At 40.9% G+C, this 27,140-nt stretch overlaps 2 protein-coding genes across 5 annotated transcripts in view; one reads left to right on the plus strand and one right to left on the minus strand.

Moving 5' to 3' along the window:
* Positions 1–2,759: 2,759 nt before the first annotated feature.
* RIOK3 (RIO kinase 3) lies at positions 2,760–14,454 on the minus strand. 3 transcript variants are annotated; one of them, XM_050891053.1, is made up of 13 exons: positions 14,322–14,454; positions 13,094–13,232; positions 12,101–12,246; positions 11,868–11,972; positions 11,234–11,343; positions 10,357–10,500; positions 9,336–9,463; positions 7,987–8,175; positions 7,338–7,497; positions 6,246–6,326; positions 6,069–6,158; positions 5,609–5,716; positions 2,760–4,083 (listed from the first exon to the last, which is right to left on the minus strand). In XM_050891053.1, exons 1-13 carry the CDS (start codon positions 14,380–14,382, stop codon positions 3,982–3,984), a joined length of 1,563 nt encoding a protein of 520 aa, XP_050747010.1. In that variant the 5' UTR covers positions 14,383–14,454; the 3' UTR covers positions 2,760–3,981. The 3 variants fall into 3 exon arrangements, with proteins under 3 accessions (XP_050747010.1, XP_050747009.1, XP_050747007.1); XM_050891052.1 differs by having other exon boundaries at positions 7,987–8,172; positions 13,094–13,215; positions 14,320–14,454; XM_050891050.1 differs by having other exon boundaries at positions 13,094–13,215; positions 14,320–14,454.
* A 3,528-nt stretch (positions 14,455–17,982) lies between these two features.
* TMEM241 (transmembrane protein 241) overlaps positions 17,983–27,140 on the plus strand; it is a 60,198-nt gene continuing 51,040 nt past the window's right edge. For both annotated transcript variants that reach the window (XM_050891054.1, XM_050891055.1), the window contains exons 1-3: positions 17,983–18,054; positions 20,441–20,487; positions 23,087–23,164. In XM_050891054.1, the coding sequence (XP_050747011.1) occupies positions 17,983–18,054; positions 20,441–20,487; positions 23,087–23,164 (197 nt within the window). The remainder of the gene's footprint in view (positions 18,055–20,440; positions 20,488–23,086; positions 23,165–27,140) is intronic.

Raw genomic sequence — 27,140 nt, forward strand, 5'->3', positions numbered from 1 at the left:
CACGCTTACCGCCCACGGGCAGGGCGGCCCTTCGTGGGAAGAGGTCCTTCAGCGCGGGACCCTCCGTGGCCACAAGCTCCCGCCGCCTCCGCCGCGGGGGCCTTCCCGCGCATCGCCTCGCCGCGCCCTGAGGCGGCCCCGGTCCCGCCGCCCCTCCCCTCGCCCCGTGGTTCAGGCTGTGGACAAAACGCTACGGAAAAAGGCCGCGGGACGGCGGCACCGGGCTTCTCGCGGGCGGGTGTCGGGACCTAGGTCTGGTCCGGAGAGACACCGAGGTGCACATCAGGCGGAGGCCGCAGCGGCAGGTGGCGGGGGCTGCGGAGCCGCCCCGAGCCCGCCCTGCTGCCGGCCCCTGCCGGGAGAGCGGCCGCCGCGCCCGCCGCCGGCGCAACCGGCCCCTTCCCGGAGAGGGGCCGCGCTTCGGATGCGGCCTGTGGTGCTGCCGGCGTGGGAACGGCGGGGTTTCGGTGCCGCTCTGCAGTGCAGGGTCACGCTGAAATCTTTTCCTGTGCCTTCGATGGGCCTCTTGGGTAGATAGCCGTCGCTTTGCTAGCCCCCTGGAAGGAAGATACTTAGAGCTGAGACGTGTCACACAGGAGGTAAATACGTTTGGCCTAACCTTTTATAGTGCTTTCTCAAAAAAAACCCCAAACAAACCAACCCACAAAACTTTGGGGGAGGGAAGGAACCAACTGCTTCACAGCTCTGCCTTAATTTGCCCGCACTTCACTGCATCATGACTGAAAGGCAGTCACTATTGATATTGCTTTCGTGCATAAAACTTTTTTAGTGGCTAGAGTTATAAAACAGATCAGAAAGGGAAATTAAACTTATACTCTGAAGACAGTCCTTATTTCAAGGAACAATATTAATAAAGCATTATTGAAGTTAAAGTCTGGGTTGCTTCTCAGCATTTATGGTTCTTATTTGTATTTTAGTTTGGACAATAAACTAGCAAAGGTTGGGCTTTTTTGTTTGGTTGAGGCACTGGCTAATGCCTTAGTTCACTAGTTGCAAAATCTACAGTATAATTTGGAAATTGTGTGAGAACATCATCAATTACATATTTGCTTATTGACCATCAGGTTCAGAAAGGGAAATAAGGGACATAAAAAAGAGGAAACAAAAAAAAAGACAGAGATGATACCAAAGTAAAAGTTTTCAGATTAGACCGGAGTGGCACAACTTAGTACAGGAAAAATACGAATTTAATTACCAGATACTGACACAGTATCACACAAACAACTGCTTGCTTACTTGTGACCCAGTTAGTCCAACCTCCGTAATTTCACATCAAACTAGAGAAACTAAAATCACAACTAGGAATTACAACAAGCTATTTGTTCTGCAGAACCCTCCTGCATCATCAAATGATTCTATGTTAACTAGAGAGGATGAGTATTTCCAGAGCATTTAAAGTACCTTGAAGTTTATAATTTTTTACAAAATAAAAAATTCATTGCATGTTAGCCAAAAGTTTAGTTAATCCAAGGTCAAAATTTAAGAAACTCTACTGATATTTAACCTTCTCCTACTTCCCCACGGGACAGCAAGCACTTTCTACAATTGCAATAGGAATATTAAGATGGTAGAAACTGAGGTACGTGGCGGGGCGGAAATCAGCAGACAAGTATATAAATACACAACTTGAAACTAGCGTGATGGTTTTAGAATTGGCCATTACAATAGTCACAATGTCAGAAAAGTTAATTAAGCCAATGGCTTAATTAGCAATGAAAAAATCTAGATTTACTTCTAAGATTCTATTTGCTTAATAATAATCCTAGAACCTTTTATTTCAAAGGAGTCCAGGGAAACGCTTGCTTTAGCAACATCTTCCTTGTTTTCAACTACTTGACAACGTGCCCAGGTGTCTTAAAATCTCAAAGCAAATTCCTGAGCCAATTTTACTGCTGGAAGTGAAAAGATGTTTAGGCAATATAATCGGGCCCAGTAGCTTTAAATCACAGACTTGAGGACCATTGTTTTATTTATTTGGGTTTTCTGTGGTTTTTTTTTTTTTTTTAATCTGTGCTAGACAGATTTTAGAAAGAAATTAAAAATGACAGTAACAACTGAGGCTTCAGTCTAAGCACAAGGATACGAGCAGGTGCCTCTGTTTCAAATGACAGCTCAAAAAACACCCTCCCATCACTTCCCCTTATGTCTGCTCTCTCTCCTCTCACTTGATGCAAATATCCTTAACAATCAGCGTCTTTCCTAGACAAGCACATTGTAAGGTATTAGCAACTGCTTTGAGATACTTTTTTCTCTAAGAAATGTTAGAGTATTGAAACTTGTAATAAGCCTAGAATAGGACTGTCCTTTTCTTTTTAAAAGCCTTTTCCTCTCAAGGAGAAAATTTGGTTGTATTTGACAACAGCAGCTTTCAGTCTTCCTGAAGGGCTTAGGTAACTGTAGCACCACCCTCTCAGTACCTAATCTGTTCTTTCCCTAATATCGTTATTTTGGGCAACTGTTTCACTGAGCAATTAGGAATAGACTTAAGTCTCCAAAAGACCCAAGTTCCTTTATTTCAAAAGTCAGGGGTAAATGTCTAGTTTAGAAAAGGGAAGAGGATCCAAGTACTGGGATGAAACTGGCAAAAACATCAAGGTTGTTTACATAGCACCCACCAAAATAGTAATTTTTCTATTGTTATAACAAACTAGGGTAGTCCTACCCTAACACTGCTTTAGTGCAGCACTGAGGATCAATGAAGGCCTGTACAATGCAAAGAAGCACGCAAGAATACCACCACAAGATCTTAAGTTTTTACTTCACCACCAGTTTTCCAAACAAAAAATTTTAAAAAATCACTTTTCACAGCACACTGTGAGAATGTCACATGTAGCAACATTATATTCTGCTTGATAAAGAGCAGCATCAGAAACAGCAATCAGTTGAAAAGAAGTTGATCAGAATTTCTTAATTCCAAACCATCCCACTACATCAGTTCATCTTTAAATGTGTTTTGGAGAGAAACATTGCCAGATTTTTAGAACTTGCTAAAATAAAGAGACTGACATTAAGAAAAAAGCATGAGAAAGACAAATTTGAGTATTCTTTTTGCACTTGTAAGCAAAAAGCTTCATTTAAAAATAATGATGATCAATAGTTTTCATAGTCTATGATTATCTTTAGAGTGAGTAAGAATGTTTGATGCTCTACCCAGAATTTCAGTTTAGAGACAGGATTATTATAGAGAACTTTTAATTTTGCTTGCACAGAGTTCTTGGAACCACTTGTATATTCAGAGTGAAGCTAACTGAGCTTACTCTTTGTTATGCAACTTGGATGCAGCCCTCAGGATTTCCTGGCACGTCACCAAAGAAGTCCTCTGCTGGCTGGATTCAAATCTGTTTCTCATGTAATACCCAATTGTATTTAGAGAGATAGATAAAGCCACATTCCATGTACTTCAAATGAAAAGGTCCAGACTTCTGCATATATAAAGACACTGGTTTTTCATATGATTGCAGCGCATAGTTTGACTTTTCATTTTGCCCTTGGTGGAGAAGGATGAAACGCTCACTGACATTGTGTCCGTACACAATTTTTAATTAGTTTTTCAAGTAGCAATAGGAAAAAAAGAGGGACTCTCCTAGTGTGCTTTCCCACTATACTTTAGATGATCTAGATGATTTTTTTTTTTTTTTTAAGATAAAACATATAAGCTCTGAATCATGCAAAATATGACCACCTCAGCTACATTAGTCTAATGTAACTGGGCAATTGGTGAAGTTGTCAGACCATCCAAAGAGGTAGTGACAGTCCATTCTCACAGTGCCAGCCTGATGTGTGGGCTAAGTTAAAAAAAGAAACCACTGAGGCATCACCGTATGCTCGCTGTGTTTTCCATTTTGGTATTCCCAGTCAACCACTCTCTCTTGACATTGGTAGTTGACATTTACCACTGCACCAACATAGTTAGAAGCAGTAAATTTGTGTTTCGTTTTGTTAGCAGCTATACACTCAGTGCTATTCATCATATATAGGTGGGTCTCCATCACTTGAAAACATTGACAGTTTCTTTCCATGATTCTGCACGTGATCTTCATTCATCTTCTCCAAAGCTTCAATCTAAAGAGCCAAAAATAAATCCATGCTGAAATCATAAAACCATGCCTGCGCCAGAACGTTTTCTAAACAGTGTTAAAAGGTACCTTCAGATGACTGATCAGGTATATACAATATTGCTATGTCAATGATTCAGGCACATGTATGGAGCAACATACTTTGGAAACACAGCTTGAAACATCTGTTCTCAACAAGTCAGTAAAACGAGTAGCCCTCCTTGATAGTTTCATGCTAGGTAACTGAAATACACAAGTTGCAGGGAGGACTAGATGATTCTTAAGTCTTCGGCTGTATTCCCCAAAGTACAGAAGTGTCCCTTTCTCCAACTCTGAACACCTCTACTGTAACTCAGCCAATCCATCAGCACTGGAGAAATTCCAAGTAATACTAAGATTACAAATTCACTGCAACCATTTTTAACAGTGAAAGTTGAAGACAGTTATACTTCAATGTTTTGTGTGATCAAAGTAAGCCAGTACAGTAGCTTATTTTGATCTTCAGATAGTTATGTTTGGATTACTTCCCCTTGTACTCCAGGGGAGATAATTTTAGTTACTAGCGACTAAAGTCGAAGTCTGAAGTTTAAGGATGGGCTGCTCAAATTCACCTCTATGTAAACACCAAGGTAAGTCTTTCCATAAAACTTATACACGCACAAGATGACACAAAACAACAACAAAAAAGCCCAACCCCCACTCCAATGCTCACAACGCAGTCAGTGAGGGAATTGGTTTTTGCTTGACTAACCGATACATAAGGATCGTGGAACAGTGACATTGTGTTCCCTTAATCTCTTCCTCACTTTGAGGACCTACCCCCGGAGTTAACTAGTTTCAAGCTCCCACCTACTACATGCTGGACTAGCATAAACCTAAACTGTCATTAGGAATCAAGTAGCGTAGAATTGCCATGTTGCCCTTTAATTAGTAAATATGGAATGTTTGACAACTTATTTTTATAAATGTCTGATATCAGGATGCACGCCTTGAGGAGTTACAGCCAAAATTTGAAAACTGAAAGCCAAAGGTGACCAAAGATTCCTAGTCCATATTCACATTAGCATGATTTTAGGCTTGAAAATTAAAATGCTAGCCTAAACTTTAAATTCAAGTAAGTTAAAATCTAAAACATGAAAATTAAGCAGTAGAACAATGATTATTTTTAACCCAGCTTCCTTTCTCTGCATAACCTTTAATGTATGTAAGGAAAGACAACAAAGCTAGCTTTTAAACTAAAACAGATCACTAAATTTTCCTTAACACTGAAAGAAGCAATTATATGCAACATGAAGCCTTTTATGCTGAGGAGCAGGGGTATCAGGAAAGGGGGTGGAGAGGTCTGTCAATCTGAGTTTCTGAAAACGTTTGCACAAGGTTGAAATAATCGAGTTTTGAAAAAGAGATGCAGAATGATTGCTGAAATTATACTCACACACACTAATCATACAAACTAAACGTAGAAAGTTAAGGTATTACAATAGCTATTATAGCTAACCAAATTAAAGTGTTAGACACAGAGAAAGCTATACCTCTGCTTGGAAGTCTACTTCATTGTCAGCTGTAATATTTAAACCTGAGACAGCATTGAAGAGTTCACGCTCATTAAGTGCTTCTGCCACGCCTCCTTTCTGGAAGAACTAGTCAATGTAAAAAGCACACATTAAACACTTCACTACACAAAACAAAATATTCCTTTTCCTTCCCCAAGCTACAATTACAATATTTAGTCAAAATGACATTTTTGCTTTTGTTGACCTACAGATAAGTGAAAGAAGTTTTAAGTTCTAGTGGTACTGTTTTATTCTTCCACACTTTTTTCCGTTTCAGAGAACGCCATCAGTATGGACAATATGCAAGAGTAATCTTATATATATGTAGTGGTGATAATTTTTTACGGAGTTGTATTGGTTGATTTTTAGTTAGCTCTGAATTGATTTTATCTTGGGAAACATTCAGCATAACAGAAGATTGTCAGATGAAAGGTCCTACCTGTGAAACATTCCTACAGTCTCTGAACAAAAACTCAAGTCCATGAGGATGGGTTGGCTCCACAGACTGACTGACATCAATAAGCCAGACCTGTAGTCACAGAGAGATACCAATTCACTTGTATTAACATTTCACATTAGATCAAACCTTTCCTTCCCACATTAAGAATAAACTCACCTTCCCATCATGCCAAAGCATGTTGTATTCACTCAGATCTGCATGGACCAGGTTGCATTCCTTATACAACTGTTGCATCATCTGCAAAGAACCAAATTAATGAATGAAGTATGCTATACTCCAAATAAATATCGTTTGCATGGCTATAACAAAAAAAAAAAAAAAAAAAAAAAAAGCGCCTTTCCCCATCACCCACCCAATTTACATGATTTTTTTCCAAGTCTTCAATAAAGTTCCATACAGGGAGTCGCAGTTTTGGTAAACTGCCAGCAAACTAAGCTTAGCTTTGGCAAGTCAGAAGAATCAGTCTGGTAAACTCATGTCAGCTCTGCCAACAAGTCCAAGTGCATGAGACAGATAAACACATTCTCTAAATATACCTGTCATTCTCACCCCTATCACACAGGAAAGAAGTCTCACAATTTTAGATACTGAATCCTAACTGGTATGCATATTCACTTAAAACACGGTTGTGTTGCTCTACTGGTCTCAAGATTTGAGGCACAGACCATTCACATTATCAAGCTGCTAGGTTGGTTGGTTGGGTTTTTTTTTAAAGTCTATAATGTAATAGTGAGTGGACAGTTAGCAGGTACATGTCTGAACCAATTACAGGAGCTAATAGGAAAGTAAAGTTTCCACCATGAAATATTCTAACTCATTCTCCGATTTCTAGATTTATTAAAAAGGGGGGTGGGGAGGGGGCTATCCACTGAAGAGTGCTTAAGCATTGTAAATTAATTATTTGGTAAGCCCAGAAAGACTTCAGAAAACTTTCTAAACCACATACTGCCTCTGTAAAAGGAGAACTACTTGCTCATAATTCCTCTGCTGCTAAGTATCTGTTTGTCATCAAGTTCCAGCATGTTTTCTACTCAGATTAAGATTCAATTTATTTATATTTTTTTAGTGCATAATTTCTTATTTATTCTAAGTCACACATTAAACAGCAGAAAAATAAGCCTTTGGACTCCATATCTTGAAAGTGATGCAAGCATCCTGAAAAATAAATAAATGCTGATTTGTCCTTTAAGTTATTCCCCGAAAAGAAAACACAACCCAGAATTGGAGGAGAAATCAGCATTGTCTTACATTAAGAATCTGATAGTAGGCCTTTTTCATATCTTCACTACTAAGTGTTACATCCTTTAGTTTAGGAGCTGGGACTTGATCCTGGCCAATGAAAGACATAACCAAGACGTGCTTCTTAAGGATAACCACTTGAGGACAAGGAATTCCTGCATTTTGCATTCTGTGGATCAGAAAATAAATACTGATTAAGAAAAACAAAACAAAAACCCCCACACCCTACAGTTCTACTTCCTGCTTGCTCATTTCCAGTCTGAGAGCTGTGTGTGAAAAACTTGATCCAGAGTCAAAAAGTCTTTCAAATAGACCGAATTGAAAACTGAATAAATATATCTATTTCACAGTATTTCACATAGGAAAATTCAGATCCTAAAGTCATAAGTGGGTCTAAAAATGCTCACTGGAAACTAATCACTTTTACAGCTAGAGTCTGTTAACTTCATGGGCATGTAAATTCCGCTGCCAAATCACTGAATATGCTGACAATTCATTAAACTGTAAGAAACCAGAGGCTTATTCAATCTGTGCCAGGTTGCATACTATTTAGCCTAAAAATCAAATCTAAACTTCTACCCAGATGTAGTCTATCTTCCTTAAACAGAGAACAGGAAACCGACAGGCATTTGGCAACTACACTTTTTTTTTTCTTTACCTTGTTAAGTTATGCATTTCTTTCTCAGCCCACATACGAATAATCTTTCGTGGATTCAATTTACTGAAGCGGTCTTTAAATCTGTAGTCATCCTTAATGTATTTGTCACGGTTCTTGAATTCATTAAGAGTTGTTTTAAACACTTTGATGGCACATTCTGGAGGTATAACTTTATCTTCAGTTGCACTTCTCGTGGAAAAAGTAAAATATATAACAAAGTTAACTATTCACATCTTTACAAGCAAATGCATGGGTTTCATTTTTTATTTTTTTAAATGTTGCAAGATATAGCAATTTTTAATATAAGAGAGAAAAAGATCTGATTTTCTATCAAATTTGGAAGCCAATTCAAGTTAAGTTTATAAGAATTCTATGATTAAGCTTATATATGAATGTTTGGGTTTGGGCATTTTGATTATAATGCTGCTTATCAAATAGGTTCCATCTCCCAATTTGTTAATATTTTACTTAAACGTCATAGCTAATAACAGCCCTGTTAATGGATGCACTTGCTTCAAGAAATTACAAGTGAAAAAAGTCTTGCATTAGAACAACAATGGTAGTATCACAATGTTTTGTTAAGCACCACAAAGATATTGCCCACTGAATAATACTAAGCAAAAGAACACTCCTGAACATCACTCAAGCAAAGGTAAAAAAAAAAAAAAAAAAAAAAAAAGGCAGCACACTTCTTTTCTCCCCACCCTCAACTTACCTCTCCCTTGACATCTCTAAACAGATTATCTGTATTTGGGTTTTATTAGTTCTTTCTTAACTCACTTTAAACTAGTGGTGTTTCAATGCACTACAATCACTACTAACGTACTACAATCCTTCCAGCATGGTAGCCTTTAAAACTGGACTCTTACACAACTTGCAAAGCGAACAGCATCCCAACACTATTCTCAAGGTAACCCAAAAGTAACAAACGGCACCTCCACTGAACTGCACAGATGGAGCTGATAGTACAGCGATCTGTATGGAAAGACAATCTTCAGGTAGCCTAAGATCATCATGACAGCTCCGTAGTCTGGAGCGGGTCGGTGGAAAGAGTTCCTCAAAATCTCAAGACTTCTTTTTCATAAAAGGAGTACATATTTTTCCACAGAAAGCTATAGTGGATTTGTCCCCTCATTAAATGGTCTCCAAGGAGGAAAGTGGGGATTTTTTTACTTTATGGTTGGTACCGTTTGGTTTTCAGATTTTATTATTATCTGCATATACATGAATACAGACTTTAAGTCTTGGGAATGAAAAAAGGACAGATGGTTTAAAAAGCAGAAACCACAAAAATATTTAAACAATCTCTGGTACTTAAAGCTACTGTCAGTAATAAACAATATACTTACTTTCCTCCATATGCATGAAAAACAACCGATTCTTTTCCTGTGCTGATGCAGCCTGTGATGGTCTCCAGCATCCCAGCATTGACCATCTTGTACAGAAGTAAACGCGTTTTAGGATCCACTGCTTTCTCCTACAGGCAAGAAATGAATACTCAATTCATTAAAATAATTCTTTGCTTTACAGTGAGTTTAGAGTATTTATATACCAGAAGTGTTCAACTAAGTGGAAAGAATAATGCATTAAAGAGCATTCTCTCAATCGATATAGAGAAAAAAAAAAAAAAAACAAACCAAATAAACTGATGAAGCAAAGCCAAATTGCTCCAGCACTGTCATCTTAAGATTTAATACTCTGAGGTACCTTATCAGCTGTGCAGCACATACAGTATTTTATCAATTCTGTATAAAGTACAGACTGCAGCTCAAGAGTACTTTCTACAGCGTTTTCAAGAAGTCTTTACAAATCATGAATCAAAATATCCCAAATATTATATTCCTTTTATATCAGTAACAATAAAGTGAAACACCCAAATTTGAAGAAGTCCACAGCAGGAATTACCAGAGGCCCTGCTCTAAACTCACCCATAAAGCATATCAACTAACTTCCTAAATTATTAAGTCAGAGTTTACTTGGTCACCTCATCTTCCTAAAATTTGCTATAAAGACAGATATTTGGAGTCACATGGTTCAACTGCAGAGGATTAGTCCTCTGGATGGTTTCTATAAACTAATTTCTAGGCAGTTTATTCATTGTAGCTGATTAAGAGACAAGTTTAGAAAGACAAAGAGGAAAAAAATGGAAGCTGCTTGCTCTTATTTTGATATGGCTCTCACAGTAATGCAGCTCAAATAAAGACAGCCTTTTTCTAGTAGAAGCTGGCTGATACTATCTCCTTCAGCAATGTTAACATAATATCACTTAACTGTTTTACTAAAAATGGAATGTTTTGAGGAATTACCAAAACAGTGCTCAGCTGTTACACAAGATAAAAAGTATACAGAGAGACTTTACTAAAAACATACAGCAGTGGAGTGCTCCTTCTTTTCATGGAGCCTTGCACTTCGACGTTCCTCAGAGTACGCGTGTTGCTTTAAGGCATTGAAGACTTGATTTGACAGCTTTAAGTCCATCCCAATTCCATCCCCAACTTGGAATTCAGGCGCAAACTACAAGTAGAAATAATAGAAATTTAGGCATTGTTACTAGCAGACACCACAAGTTGGCACAAGCAGAAGTTTCTCATTCTGATTTGCAAAAACCTAGGGTAGATTAGGACCTATGTGAAACCCACTTTGTGTAATACTGTCACTATGTTAAAAAACATATTGCTCTAAACTCAGAACTCAAAGTTCTGCCCAAATTGATATGAGATTACCTAACATCCTGTAAAAATAGCACTTGCAGCATTTCCTTATTTGCAGAAGTTGCACCAGTTACATTAAATAAAGGGGAAGGTATGTACTATGGATAAACAGACTGAGAAGCTGTAAGCCAAACAATTGACTGAAAATAAGTTACTTGGCTCATCAGGCAAAATGAATTAAAAAAAAAAAAAAAAAAAGGTTACACGATAGCTATGCTTTTCAAAAATAGCTTTGGTGTTTTATTTGCCTATGTACCAAACTTGCTGATAGTTTTGTTTTGCCAAAACAGTTCTGTGCAAATTCTCGAATCATGGTCATTAACAAACTATTATTAAAGAAAAAACCCACACAACTCAAACTGCCAATTTGAATAATTAGTTCAAACACTGCATTGCTTTCATCCAATGAAAAAAAAATTTAAAAAAAAAAATCAGCACCATATACAGTAGCACAGATAGACAAGCATTAGTTCTTTGGTTGAATTACAGCATTCCAGTTTTACACACAAAATAAGTTTCCCTAAGTTTTCACTTACATTTTCCATGCGAGCAGTGTTCTTTCTTCCGCATACCACTTCATCATGTTTAGTAGTAATGTCTTTTCCTTTTCCTATGAAGCCCTTTCTCGGTGTAGTAGTAGGTTTATCTGCCAGCAGTGAGAAAAATAAATCAAACTTTACATCTAAACAAACATAACTAACGGTCATAAAGGTTCCACAAGGCCCACAAAAGTAACAATTTTATCTATTAAAAAGAATAAAATACTTCAATTGTATGATCTTAATGCAGTCTTCTCTTATCCTGAACATGACAGCTTCTTTTGCTATGTTATGACTGACTTCTATGTCTTCTCTGGGGTGTCAGACACACTTTTGGCATGTTAAAAACAGGAATATTCAATATAATGTGCAGATGCCCTTAGCCAAATGTAGATGACAGATATGCATATCCCACAATACTTTCCACCAGATTCAGCCACCGAAGCCAATACACTGGCAGACAGAAGCCTGAAGTTACTCACCCAACTTCCTGCATAACACCTCCCAGTTAGGTGACCTGATTTTACATACAACTGGTACATCTTCTTACATTCAAAAAAACTAATTTAACTATGTCATAGTCTTAGGTCTATTAACCGAAGCACTTGTATTGTTTAAAACTGCCACATACCTGCTCTATAAGGATCATGACGGGTATCCTGCCAATCAACCTCATCCTCTGAGCTGTCACTGTCATAGGGATGCACCTTCCGATAATTTTCAAAGGATATGGAGACTTGAGAAACAAAACAAATAAGCATGTCTGTGATTATCAGGGATTTGCTACTTCCTCACAGCTCTGTCAACTTAAGCAGAGTGCCAAGACTATCTCCAAAGCAAAAATATTTCTTCTTCTGAGGGTACCTTTGCTATCTCCATTGATCTTCTTCTCTTCACGCCGAAGCTGTGCGTCATATTCCCTGTCAAATTCCATCTGCAGCATCTGAGCTAGCATTAGGTCACTAGAAGTGTCAATATTTTCTCCGGTAATAAATGGTCCTTCAGCAACACTATGTAAAATAAAAACAGAAAGTTAAAAAATTAAACACAGTAATCTAAACAGAAACACTGCTTTATACATTTCATCACTCTATACAAAAGACTTCATGCAGAGCTGCATAGAAACTAATGGATCTCAACTGTCCGCCCTCCCCCACCAACACTAAATATTAATAGAGCATGACTTCATTTCTCTTTGCCATTCCTTTACAATGCAAATATTACTTAAACTTTTACTTGTTTACCATTCTATAAGAAGCATTAGGCTCTATTTTTAAGATGCCCTTCATGAAAGAGAAAGAAGACATACAGGTGTATGTATATACATATTTATATATTTTATAAATAAATACATGAAAACAAATTTTAAAAAAACAAACAGTGTTGCTTTGCTCTGCTTCACAGAAAAGACCGCAGGCAAAATTTGTATGAGTTTAGAACTAGTAAGCTCTTGGCCTATGTTTAGAGCTTCCAAGTATTAGGAGGATACAGGTGATACACCTGACGGTTCTTGAAATAACATTGTACACTGTTAACAAGAGTCTCTAAAAGGGAAGAAAAAAAAACCATTTCTGACAACGTTTCTCAAAAGGTAGCTTACAGACTAGCTTAAAGCACCCAAAACAATCTGAAGAAAATATCAAGAAAGAAGGAACGGTGACAGAGAAGAGAATCTAAGGAAGAGTTTTAACTGGGGAAGCCATCTTCACTGAAAAAGAGCTGAACAAGCAGAGTTAGGAGATAATAGGCAAAGCATTTACTATATCACTATGCATTAAGCACATTGTAAGAAAATGCGCAAGAGATAGAAGATGGCTTCACAACTATGGAGATCACTAATCCAGGATTTAAACTTACGTAACCACTTCAGGAAAAGCAGCATTTTCTTCTTCCAGCTGCAGCTCTTTTGCCAGCTGTTCACTCATTACATCAGCAAGGGAACATGATATTGATGTTGTGTTAGGGGCTCCCCACGGACACTGTAAATAAACATTTTATTCAAGTCAGCAAGAAATGCAGTGGCAACACAATAATCAGGATAATTAGCTATCATTGGCTCTAAAATAAGCTCATATAATCTTATAAGACCTTGTCTTCCACAGATACTTAGGGAAGTATGATGAGCTAAAGTACAGAAAATACCTCAAGGAATAGTTTTGTAAACCTAATAGGGAGAACTGTGATTGAAAGGATGTTGATGGTCACTTACTAATGGGGGGGGGGGGGGGGGGAAGAGTCTGTGTCAGTACTCTCTGAAGACAGGGGCAAAGCCTTCCCAGAAAGTTTGCCTACAAGCATATATACAGTCTATGTAAAACGTCTCTTGGAATAACACAACATCAATGGCTTATACACAGCTTCCTGCCCCATTTCTAGAGCCCTGAAAGGACAGCCATCACAAACATCTCCTCAAAAACGCAGAAGCACGCACACAACTTTGCTTGGGGAGGCGGGGGTTGGGGAATGACGAATCCAACCAAGTTGTGACTCACTGCCTACCGCCCTGATAACCAAACTCACTTCGATCCAACTCCCTGCTCACCAACAGAGCCTGGAGAGAAGCGACTCATTTATCAGGGTCTAGCAGCAGCTCTCTCCACCAAGAAGATAATGGCTAGTAGCACCAAACCACGCCATACCCTCTCCAGCGCGCCTCATTACTCCCTGAGGCAGCAGAGCCAAGCGCTCAGTTTGCCAAGCGACTGTGACCCTTGTTTTGTTGACACCGCTTCACAGCGTCCTCTCGACGGCCTCGGCCCGCTCAGAGGGAGGCGGGCGGAAGAAGGGCAGCCGCGTACCGGAGCTACCGACGCGCCTGTCCCCCCCGCCGTGAGCGAAGGTCGGCCGGAGACGGTGGCCGTGCCCCGACACGCCTTTGTCCTCCCCCCCGCCCAGGAGCCAGGCCAGCGGCGGCCGCACCTCTACGGCCCCGGAGGGTCGAGGTGCCGCGGCTGACCTTAGGGTGCCGGACACAGGCCCGCGGGCCGCCGCCAAGGCCCGGCAGCGCCCAGACGCCGCCGTTAAGACCCGGCGAGCCGCCGCGCCGGGCCTGCGCCCGCGCCCCCCGCCCAGCCCGCGCTTACCTTGCTCTGCCAGGCGGGGCCCGGCCCGGCGTCGGGGGCAGCGGCGACTTCTACCGGGTCCATTTGCGCATGCAAGGGCGAGCGGGCGGACGAGCGGCGCGGCGACAGCGGCAACGGCAACGAGGGGGGGTCTCCTCAGGGCAGCGACGCTCCGAATGCGAAACCTTCCGGGTTCTCCCCCGTTCTCTCTTACCGTCACCTGCCTTCAGGCTCCCCATTGGCCGGCGGCTCGGGGCCTCACCCGCCTTTCCGGTGATGTCACTGGGGCAGCGGGGGCGGCCGTGGCGTCACTGGTGGGCGGTGGAGCTCTTCGCGGCCGCTCGCACCCCGGGAGCTAATGGCTAGCGCTGGGTGCGAGGGCGGTGGCAGGCTGCCCGCGGAGCGGCCAGACCGCCGGGCAGCTGTGCAGACAGCAAAACAAATAGGATGAAATTACATAGGTGACGTTTGCTTTTATCTAAGAAAGTAACCAAGGGAAGGGGGGGAAGAAAACCCAAACATAAGCGAACAAATTAATTGGATCCTGATCCCATAACTCACTGTAAATACAAAATTAAATACTTCGTATGTGATCTGACACCTGTTACACCTCAATTTTATATGTAATGTTGATCGGGAAAATCGTATTGTGATTAAAATGCCCTGCTTCCAGGACAGGCGCAGCTGGATGGTGTTTTGCTGTAATACAGTCACTGTCTGACATCTGCTCAAGCAAGTTTCCCAACAGGAAGGAAGCAATGCCGAGAAACCTCCTCGGGCCTGGCGCACCGCCACCTGTCAGAGGTGTCTGCACACATAGACTACTGTGCTGTCGCAGCCGCTGCCGATAACCAGAAAACCAGCCAAGCAAAGCTGGCTGGCTCCAAGAGCAGGAGGAGTGGTACAGGGTCGTACAGCCCCTGCGGCATCCCCCGGCCTGCTCAGAGTAAGTTCCCTGTTACACACCTAGCAAAGCCCACGCTGCTGGGGCAGGCCCAGCAAAGGCCACTCTCGTCGACTCTTAGGCATGCAAGAATCAGCTTTGTTGGCCGAAGTTCATCTAATTGGTCCTTAGCAACCTGCAATGACGTAAGACATTACAATCTCCCAAGACGATCTGTTCCAGCGTTCGTTACTGCAGAAAGCCCCCAGCTGAAGGGCAGACGGTTTGGAAGAGGGCAGGGACCCAGGTCATAACGCACAACCTGCAGGCACCACACAGGCGTGTGCCGAGGAGGCATTAGGAGGCTTTGTCTGGTGATGCGGTACTGGTGTGGTTCTTATCCTCTCTGCCCTTAGCCCTGGCAGAAAGAGGTTATTTCTTTCCTTTTGCGGCCGCCTTTTGGGCTGTGAAGATTGCTGCCATGCCCCCTTCAATCTTCTTTGGCTAAATTTATCAGTTTTATAAATGAGCAGAATGTCAAAGCAATGTCCTGCTGCCCCAAGAAAATCATTACTCTAGCACAGCTGTACAAGCACTGACTAAGAAAACAGGTTTTGGTAGTTTTTGATTCAAAAAGACATTAACAATGACTTAATATTCCTATGTCTTTTTATTTGGTTTTTAATTTTCAGAAATAAGTCTTCTATATTAGTCTCTTAAATATTACCTGATTACGCCTTGATCCCACGACCTCTTATATGAATGGATCAAGCTTTGAACTGAATTATATTAAGAAGAAATGTTCTGTAAAATAACACGTAAACAAAACCATTTGCCACACATTCACATCTCCTAATAAAAATAGTTAAAAATCTAGATAGAGCAGAAACTTTCCTTCATATTACTCAATTCCAAAGCTGTATAGCAATTACTTAATACGTAATTCAAGTTAGTCGTGATAGACAACATTGGCAGAAATTTCTATCTTCATTCTTAATCCCTCACTGTAAGTGTCTTACAAGAATTCAAACCTGCCTCTGCATTTTTCTGTAGGAAGATATATCATCTTTGCCTGAGTCTCCCACTTTTAATAAGAAATACTGCAAGAAACACAAAGAGAGATATCATTGTAATATTTTTCATGAAAATGATACTCCACTAAAATAAAAAGTCAAAAGTATTCTTATCACATGCTTACATTAGTCTTTGTAGATACCCGTAAACTTTTCTTACTCTTTTTTAAAGCTTGACAGGGTAAATTTTTGGCACAATGCAAAGTATACCTTTGTTTGCAAAATACACATTTGACATGCTTACATAAACACATGCTCCAAAGTGGAAATGCTATGTCACCTGCCCTGCCACCTCTATTGCATCCGGTACAGTGGCATGTCAGTGACCTCTCTAGCCCTGGATGGACCAAACCTTTCAGCACTGGAAATCCGATGTCGCTTTTGGGCCACCTCCTTACAAACCAGATAGGATTGCGTCTGATGGACCAAAATGCTTGAATTTGTCTTGGTGCAGTGGAGACTGTTCAGCTGTTGCGCTCTGCTGACTGTGTCTTTTGAGGCTAAACGCAGCAGGTTAGATGGGCTCATTTTATGGGCTGGATTTGGCCTCTGGTCTACCAGTTAGTGTCCCCCTCACTCCCCAGTTTAGGCCACACTCAGTTCCTTATTAATGCTGCTTTGCTCTGTCCTCTAAAAATAGGGTGTACATGTACAGAGAGAGCCCTGTATTTTGCATTACCTGAGCAAAGTCAAGGTGAGAACTGCAGAGATAGGGCCTTGCTAATACCAGATCTGGGAAGAATGAGGCTTACCTAGGCCGTAATAAAAGAACGCCCAGTAACTGTGACTAGGTAGGGCATGCCTTTCACTGCTTCTCTACCACCCTGGGATATTTATAGTTTACATGTCATATCTAAATGACATCATAGAATCATAGAATAGGTTGGGTTGGAAGGGACCTTCAAAGGTCATCTATCCAACCCCCCTGCAATGAGCAGGGACATCTTCAACTAGATCACGTTGCTCAGAGCCCCGTCCAACCTGGCCTTGAATGTTTCCAGGGATGGGGCATCTACCACCTCTCTGGGCAACCTGTTCCAGTGTTTCACCACCCCCACTGTAAAAAACTTCTTCCTTATATCTAGTCTGAATCTACCCTCTTTTAGTTTAAAACCATTACCCCTTGTCCTACCGCAACAGGCCCTACTAAAACATTTGTCCCCATTTTTCTCATGGACCCCCTTTAACTACTGAAAAGCTGCAATAATGTCTCCCCGGAGCCTTCTCTTCTCCAGGCTGGACAACCCCAGCTCTCTCAGCCTTTCTCCACAGGAAAGGTGTTCCATCCCTCTGATCATTTTGTGGCCCTCCTCTGGACCCGCTCCAACAGGTCCGTGTCTTTCCTGTGCTGAGGACTCCAGAGCTGGACGCAGTACGCCAGCTGGGGCCTCGCCAGAGCGGAGCAGAGGGGCAGAATCACCTCCCTCGACCTGCTGGCCACGCTTCTTTTGATGCCGCCCAGGATACGGTCGGCTTTCTGGGCTGCGAGCGCGCACTGCCGGCTCAGGCACAGCTTTTCGCCCCCCCCCCCCCGTAGGCCCAAGCCCTTCTCCGCGGGGCCGCACGGCACCGCTGCCAGCCGGCAGCAACGGCCCTTTAAGGAGGCGGCGCCCGGCGGCGGGAGCCCCGGTGCCCATTGGCGCGGCCGCGGCGCGACGTGTCGCCGCGATGGCCGCCGCCGGCGGGGCCCCCGCACCGAGGCGTTCGCGGCGGGGCGTGCGGTGACAGATGTATTTGAAGAGGCCGGCGGGCGGCCTCGCCTTCTGCCTCTTCTACCTGGCGTCCTGCTTCACCAACAAGGTGAGGGCGGGCGCGGAGCCACCCCGGCCTCGGAGGGGCCGGGGCCGGGCGAGGCTGAGGGAAATGCGGGGGCGCTGGGCAGTTGATCCGCGGGAGCGGGAGCGGAGGGGCTGCGCCTGAGAGGGCGAGATCCCGCTCCTGCAGGGACCCAGGAGGAGGAGGAGAAGGAGGAGGAGGAGGAGGGACGGTGCCCTTTGCTTGCCCTGCCCAGCTCAGGGAGAGCCGGCGGGTCAGCCCCTCCCGGAGGAGGGCTGCCCCACGAGTGAAAAAAAACAAACCCTGGCATTTCAGCCCAAAGGCCCACCGCCGCCCATCCCGGTGTGCACTAGAAATTGAGAATATAGCTGTCTTCTACCGGTCTCGTTTTTCCCGGTGTGTGACATCTTTACCTTTCGGCGACACATACGTTTCAATGCTGGCATATTTAGGAGAGTAAAGGGGTGACATCATATTATTCAAGTGAATGAAATGTTGGTTATAGAGCCAGAAATGCTGCTGCTTTGAAAGCATCAGTGATGCTGAATGTATTTCATTATTCGGTATCTAGCAACCACTGAATGCACAGTCATTCCCAAAAGAAGGTCTGTTAACTGGGACAATAATACCAAGTATGCAAGGGAAAAATGTGGAATATTCAAAGTGTTACAGCAGTAGTGAAACAAGTATTAACTTCCATGTATCCTTTGACAGTTTAGTTAACCTGCAAATTAGGGACAAGAAGTCTGTTTTCCACTGTGCGACTTAATTGCCTGTTGGTATTGCTGAAATGTCTAAGCAGAAGGAGAAGTGGGCTGAAGATGGCCATATTGTGAGTAAAATTGTATAGTTTAAACAGAGTTTGAAGTAGTCTTTTCACTTTGGGAGTACTCAAAGGAGTAACCACTCCTTGCTGTCCTATTTATCGGAGAGTGTGTCTGTGTTCCTGGTGCAGATTTCTGAAAGAAAAGATGTTTTTGAAGCAGTCAGGGTATGGATTTCCTTAGAGAAAAGCAGCATTTTGGAGGTGAAAATGAAATCTCTTCTCAGCATTGGCCACTGGTTTCTGTTCCAAGGTACGCTTGCCATTAAGGATGCCCAGAAGTAGACTGAAGTCCAGACGTGAAGCAAAGTTCATAGGGAGAGAGAATACACTTGATTTGACAGACTGCTAGGAGCAGTGATTAGTTAAACAGAAAAGGGCTAGAAGAGCTGGCAGATTGCATCATGCATTGGAAAAGATACTTGGCTTAACTATACTTGAGAGGAAGTTGGAAGGACTTTGACATAGGGCCTCCATTTTCAAACTTGAATGTAGGTTTTAGTGTAATGAAGTTAAAAATAACCAGAATATGGACGTTTCAGTTGTTGCAGGTGGTATGTAAGTGCAAGTGGGGGTATGGACATGTGCAGGTATATCGTCCTGATTTAAAACCCATGTGGCAGTTCTGACAAGTGCATGTGTAACATGACCCGTTGTGAATCAACATGCCTTGTCTCTGTATATTGATGCCAGCTTCTTAGCGACACCCCCCACACGTAAAAGCTGGACCGTGCAAAGTGCTCAGCACAGTTTCCTCTCTGTTGAAAGCTTTCAGCTTCTCCTTTTGCCAATGACAGCTTCTGCTGGCTCCTGGAAGGAATGGCAGGTACCTTTCCTTTCCTTTCCTCTGAGGAAGCTTCAGTCATTCTTCTCCTTTGCAGAAATAGTATTTATATACTTCATTATGGGAAGTTGTTAGATCCTGATATACATATCGAAAGGCGTATGTATTTCTGCGTCATACTTGCATGTATACATATATAGTGGGAAAAGACACTACATCCATATGCGCAGACCCTGACAAAGCATGCTAAAGCAATGACACAGAGGCTTTGCTTTTCCCCCCCATATATTACATCTCCAAAGGGCTTTATGGACTGCTTAGTGTTTTACATAAAATGGTGTGTGAACAGAATGTTAGGTCTGTAAGATGTATTAATCATCAGGAGACAATTATGTTAAGATTATTGGTCTTGATTCTGCCAAAGGTTGCTTCTCTGGTATGATATGATTTTAATTGACAAGTGCTTGTGTCTTTTTGTTCCTCTTAATCCTTTTCCCATTCAGTGCGATGCATGGAGTGTGCTCAGAAAGTGAAAGAGCAATTCAGAAGGTAGCCTTCCCTCCATCGTTCAGTGTGTCCACTCCATACCTCATGTACTTTAGTGTCTGCTACCTTCCACAGTGACTGGGGCAGCATCCAGCAGTTCTGGCATGGGAAGAGAAATTACTGAATTTTTTTTTTTTGTCTTTTTATTTTTCTTTATTTTGGTAGAAACTTTTTGAGTTTTGTTGCTCTTGTGATTGTTTGTTAATGTTATAAGCTGTAGGTGTTTGATGTCCATTAATTTGGTATTTGTTTTCCAGTATGTCCTGTCTGTCCTGAAATTCACCTACCCTACCCTTTTTCAAGGGTAAGTACTGTTTTAAGCATAAAGTTGTTTGAAAAATGACTTTAATCAGTAAATGTCTTACTGTTCCATGCTGAAGCTAACTTTAGTACCTCTTGTCATTACTGGCTTTTGCTGTCTAGAGAACGTACTTCATGAAGCCTTAGTAAAGCATTCATTAATGTGTCTTGGTTAATTTTTAAACATCATGGTGGTGATGTAATTAAGATATATAGACTCCATCATTTCTCATTTTTCTGAAAGTCTTACACTTCAGCATAGAAAAGTAGCAATTATAGCAATATACAGCCTGTCTTCTTTGGAAATGGCACTCACGGATAATGTGCAGTTATGATGTATTCTTTTGCTATGCTAATGAAAACCAACCTTAAACCCATCTTTAGGCATACACAAATACCATCTTGCTTATTTTCATGCTTAGCCTTTGTTGTAACTCTGCATCATAAGTCACTGTCATTTCTTAATGATTGAAATGAGAAAACTAATGTTTTGTCAAGTATATACCATCAGTGCTGTTAATAATTTCTGAGACATTTAGTGAAAATCTGGCCTCTTAGAGTCAAGACTTCCCCCATCTGTTCTTTTGAGATAATGGTAAAATCTGCAGGCACTGGTTATCTTTAATTCCTTTACTGCTGCTTAGCATGGCTTATATTTTTGCCTGACTTGCAGCCCCAGGACTGCAATCAACTCTAGGAATATTGCCTTGGGAATCTCCATTTTCTTTGACTGTACTCAGCTCTATTAAATATGCAAAGAATGCTTTCTTCAGTTTTCACACATACACACACAGACTGTCTCTTGGACAAGGCTTTTATCATATGGGGAAAGGGTTTTGAGTAATGTATGTAAAATACAAGTGTGGTAAATCAACAGTAAAAAAGCATATTTCCATGGCAAGCAACTGCCTTATGGTATCTGTGTTACCACAGTTATTTCCTTTTTCTGTTATTTGGAAATGCCTCTCAGCATCTTAATATTTTTCCATAAGTTCTGGCTTTTAAAAGTGACCTTTCCTTGAAAATTGTTAAGTGGCTCAGATGCGCTTTCATTTAGAGCTATGACAGATGACCAAAGGAGGAAAAGAATGTTATTCTCAGTTCATGCTGTTATTGTTCGTTGTCGTCGTTTTTGTTCCCTATATAATCTAAGACTATATTGGATAGTGCTAAGCATCTGGAACTGTTACTAACTTCAACTTCTGTCCTTAAAACCTGAGACAAGAGGAAATTCTTCACAATAAAGTTGATGGGAATTCATCACTGGCTTGGAATAGAGCATGGTCAAGCCTGCAGCAAACGTTAGGGATACCTGGCTTTTAAACTCTCGTATGCTCCTCATCTAAAAAAGGTGAAGTGAGCTGTGACAGTAGGATTGAATATTCATCATACCCATGTGGACAATGAGCTCGCTCTTCTCTGACACTGTCCAACTGTATGTAATACTGCATAGAGTGAATGTTTATTTGCATATGTGTGAGAGAGATTTTAAATAATTGCTTAAATGCATTGCAATGAATGGGAATAATAAATTAAACCACTTCTATACCTGTTACAGATGTTAAAGTGATTTAACACTGTAATACAGTATCTCTGAACTATGCTAGATGTTCAAGGATTTTCACCCAAGAAACATGAAACACTTCTCTGAAAAACCACTAGCTTAAGGAAGAAGGAAGCTAATAACTTATTTTAAAGCTTAAAAAAAGAATCAGTGTGCATCACTACTCATTTTAAGTTATCTGCAAGCATTTCTAAGGCCTCACATACTATTTCCATAATAGACTAAGGAACGCCGTTATGGTAAGATAAGTCATTAGATAGATAAGTCAATGCAGAATGTATGTAATTGTTACATACCTTTTCAATAAGAAAACCACAGTATTGTGGTTTATATGCAAGGTTACCTGGCTGTAAAGATGTTTTCTCTAGAGGCTCTGAATCAGAGGCTCATGCAGCATAATGATGTTATTGTTGATGACACTTCACTTGGTGCTCGCTACACAAAATGGGGGGGGGGGGGGAAGCAGTCTGAGATCGAGGGAGTTTGTAATCTAAGTCCAGCCTGAATAACCATGGGAAGTCATAGAGCTAATGTTTGAGACTACTAGGACTACATACATCATCCTTGGGGCTTGTTACTTGAGCTGAAGCAAGTCTTTGAATCCTGAAATCATGTTTATTTGTTCTAACAATAACAGTTTATGTATGAAAAGATACTCGTCTCTTGTCACGAACCTTGCCTCACTTGCATCTTCAGATCATCATGGCTGTAACATCACTATTATTATTGTAAACCTTGTGTGGGAAGAGATGATAAAATGGGGGTTCAGTAACATGACTAAGGTAATTGTGGTAGATGGTCATTTACAAAACATTTGAAAAAGGAGGTGAAAGAACCAGAGTATCAGAAAATTTGGAGGAAATGAAGGCCTACAAAAATGAAAGATTCAAAGAGGAATAGTGGCATCTCTGGAAACCTAGAGAAACAGTAGATAACTAGTCATGGGTGTGCTGTGAGAAATTCTGTGGATTCTAAGGTCATACTCCACGTGGTTAAAAAGGACAAACAATTCAGAGATGCTGTTTTGTTTCTATTTCAGGTGGCAGACATTAGTGGGTGGACTTCTGCTTCATGTGTCCTGGAAGCTGGGCTGGGTGGAGATAAACTTGTGTTCAAGGTACCGTGGGGTTTTCAGTGTCTGCTAAATACTTATTTTCTGTAGCTGGGTTATGACATAGTTAAGTTGGTTGTGGAAGTTACTAACTTGCTAAAATACAGGACGATGTGTGTGTGTGTTTGTATGTGTTCTGCTTCACAGGTGTAGGAGAGATCTTGGGTTTTAGTCTAATGAACGTTCAATGACACACACTTCAGCTGATTAGTAATATAAAGTGGATTCAATTTAACCTTGATAAGACAATCAAAAAAGCATAGCCATTTGTGAAAACTATAAGGATAATTTATCCAACCGTCTGTCCATATCTCTTCCCTGGATTATTTTATAGTATTATAAGAGAAACATTGGTAATGTTAGTTAAGAGCATTGACACACCCTTCCCTAACAACTCAGGGCAGTGAAGTCCACAAATGTGATCTGCCTTTTTCTGTAAGAAGTGTGTCCCATAAATGAGAATCATTCACCCTTGCCTAACTCTAGTGTTTATAACCGCACAGCAAGAGCAGCCATTGCCATACAGGATTGGTATAATAATCAAACTCCAAATTAAAAAGTGCTTTGTAGACAAAGGTCATCTGCTTGAACTGAGTGTGATGGCAACTCAGGAGAGTCATCCAGCATACTGTACTGTGCTCAGGTGGATCCATTCTGCAGTATGGAATGTGGCATATCTTTTTTATTTCACAAAATGTTATAATTTAGAAGATGTATGCCCACAGCAATTGTTGAATCTCCATCTGTGGAGGTATTCAAAAGTTTACTGGACAATGACCTGAGTAATGTGACTGGACTTTGAAGCTGGGGAAGATTGGACTAGGTGACTGCCAGAGTTCCCTTCTAAAGTAGCTTTTTTCAGTGATTCTCTATTAGCAGGTGACAACTGATGAATTTTCTGTTTAGGATTCAAAGAGTTGGCTTGCAAAACTGAATCTCCTCATTTGGAATGAAATCCTGCATGTATGTCAGAAGAACCAGGCTAAGTTCTGTATTCATGTCCATGCAAGTGACTACATCACCACTGAAACTTAAGTCAAGTTGTAAATGGAAACAGAATTTAACTTCTTATCTTTTATCTGCAGTGAAGATAAAATGAGGATATTGGTATAAAAGCTGTCAGTGATATTGGTAGAGGCAGGATTAGGGTCCAAACCTTTCTTTAGTGGCAGTTACTGATATATATATATATATTATTATCAAATGTATATTGTTTATGCAGATTTTGTCTTCACAGAACAGTCTAAAGGACAAAAGAATACAGCCATCAGTAATGTGCTTTTTAGTTCAACTTTTCATCACTAGATGATTACTTTTGCTTTAAATCGTGACATTAAAGAAGTTGAGTCTTTTTTCCCAGCTTGGAAAAGATATTTTCATTTTTTCAGAACTTGGAAGACATTAAAGAAAATACTGGACAAGATCCGTTTACTGCTGTTGAAGAGGATGTTTTTACCTAAGAAAAGTTTTGGTGAAAAATTAGTTTGTGTTTTGACTTCAGGCCACTAGATGTCAGCACACTATAGGAAAGGTGATTAAAATACCTCTTGAGAAACCTCTTCATTAGTTTAGCTAATACAGAATGCCTTTTCTAGAGTAGACTGAATGAAATGACCAGAATTAATTGACATGTTTTGGCTATAATTCAGCCAGCTACTTAAGCGTGAGTTTAAATATGTCTTTCTTCAGAAGAATTAAGCACGTACTTTAATGCTTTGCAGAACTGGACTTGTAGTATATCTCTCCTGTATTAAAAAAAAGAAAAAACAACAAAAAAACCCCAGCCCCGACCCCACCCCAAAAACCAACCAAACAAAAATCTCCCCAACAAACAAACATAATGTCTCAAAGCTTCTGTCTGCCACTTCCTCTCAAGCTCCTTCCCCCTCCAAAGATGAGGACATTTCCCCCCTCTTACAGAATATTGGTCTCTGAATCTATCTGGGGTTTGGGGTTTTTTTTGGTGTATGTATAGGATACTTAAGAATACCATAGCCAGTCCCCAGTCTTGTAATGCTTCAAATAATAAACTGCTACCCATTTGTGTGTTTATTTCCACAAAGTCCCAGTATTTCTGTCATGTGAACTGATTGCATATGCTTTCTGAGCCAGTTCAGGTTATCCCAAAGTGTCTCAGCAGAATTATTTTATTACATAGAGATCATCACCCTTTGTCTAAAGTCAGGAGTACTAGCTTCACGATAAAGACCAAATAAAAACGTATTACTTAGAATAGTTTCTCTTAGGTTTTGTGGATTATCCTGCTTTTCATCTGCTTCCCCCCAGTACTCGCAGCTGTAAGGGACTCTGTCACCATCATTATTGCTTCTAAAGGGTGAATGATGACTGTCTGCAAAACTTGTATCCAAAGCAAGGGCTCTGTGGAGCGCAGAGGAATATGTGTAGCACCTGCATAATGCTTCCAGCACTGTAATCTGCCACCCAGCTTCTGCATAACCCTTGTAGGCACATAAGTCTTATGTGTTCTGGTTGGCATTTCTTGTAGTGTTGAATTTTCCCCACAGCTAAGCAGCAGCTCAGAGCCTTGCTTAAACCAAGCTCCAATGTGTAGTTTAGGGGAACCTACCCATTGACTTTAGTGGGCTTTGGATCTAGCCCTACAACCACAAACTTATCAGTTCTTTTATGTCACTGAGCTTTCCTGTTTTGCATGTACAACATAAGAAGCTACTAATTGGTTTACATACAAGACAGATTGTTGGTGCTGACACGTTACATCAAACATCCATGCATTCTTTTTCAGTTCTGAAATTCCCGCTTGGCAGCATAAAATTCTACCCTTACGTCATGGAAAAAGCATCTGAAGTCCTTTTCCATTGCACTTCGCAGTATTGTATTGGAGATGAAGATTTATTGGGGATTTCTAGAATTTAGTGGTGGGGAACATGAAAGAGTGGTATTTTTATGTTCTAAATGAAAATTCAGTTTTCATCATGTGTTCCTTTCATCTTCCCAGCCCTGCTTTCTTTTCTTCCCTCCCCCTTTCTTCCATTTGTTGCCGTTCCAATAGGTTGGGGGTATTTTTGTTGCTGTCTGATGTGAACTCATTGGTAATGAGGTATGACAGTTTTAGATCCTGGTCTTGCTGAAATTCCAGTTGAAGTCAATAACCTTAAAAGGAATAGTGTTTTTATAAAAAATGATGGTTACTACCCCAAAAACCAGAGCAAATATTTATGCCAGTGAAAGGATCTAAAGATTACTCTATTTTTGTGACCCTGGGTTTTTGATTGAGTATCTTAGAAAATTATATATATAAAAAGAGGAAATGTGGTGTTTAGGTTTGTTTCCTCGTCTGTGTTTACGTGAATCTTTGGGCATGTTTTATCTTCATTCAGACTGTTCTGATTTCATCGCTTAGTAGTCTATTTTTCTTGTGTTCCATGAAGTGTGGTAGTGTAACGGTACCTATAATTATGTTTTAAGTCTTCCATGCTAGTTGGAAGTGTAATCGAAATTAAAGAACTACAAGCAGTTTGGTTTTGTTTTGAGAACCAGCATTATTCACTAACATTTTCTTCATTTTAGTTCAAAGCTTGGGAAGAGTGAATGGGGGTAGCAGTGTCTTCAGTCCTGGGAAGCCTTTGGATGAGGCCTTTAGATCATGGCTACTCCTTTCCTCCCTTGCTCAAAATCTTACATTATTCTCTCTGAAATTTACCACCTACGTGATCCCTTTTTCCCCTTAAGTAACAAGATCAAAAAAGGAAAGGTGCAAATTCTGAAGCTCCTTCTCAGAACTCAAACTTGACCCTACTGCAATAACCATGGTTAAAAAAAAAATAATCAGATCAGTCTGATGACTTCATTCCTCCATTAGTTATCAAACTGCCTCTAGGAGTTTGGCTTAGTCAAAGGAATATCATTAGGAAATCTCAAGAGATAGGTTCCCACGGAGACAATCTGATCTTTAGGAAGAATCTCTTTGTAAATCTGGCTGAGAAATGAATGTGTGGGTGGG

The sequence above is a fragment of the Gymnogyps californianus genome, chromosome 2 (genome assembly GCF_018139145.2).
Source record: "Gymnogyps californianus isolate 813 chromosome 2, ASM1813914v2, whole genome shotgun sequence".
Taxonomy (NCBI): Eukaryota; Metazoa; Chordata; class Aves; order Accipitriformes; family Cathartidae; genus Gymnogyps; species Gymnogyps californianus.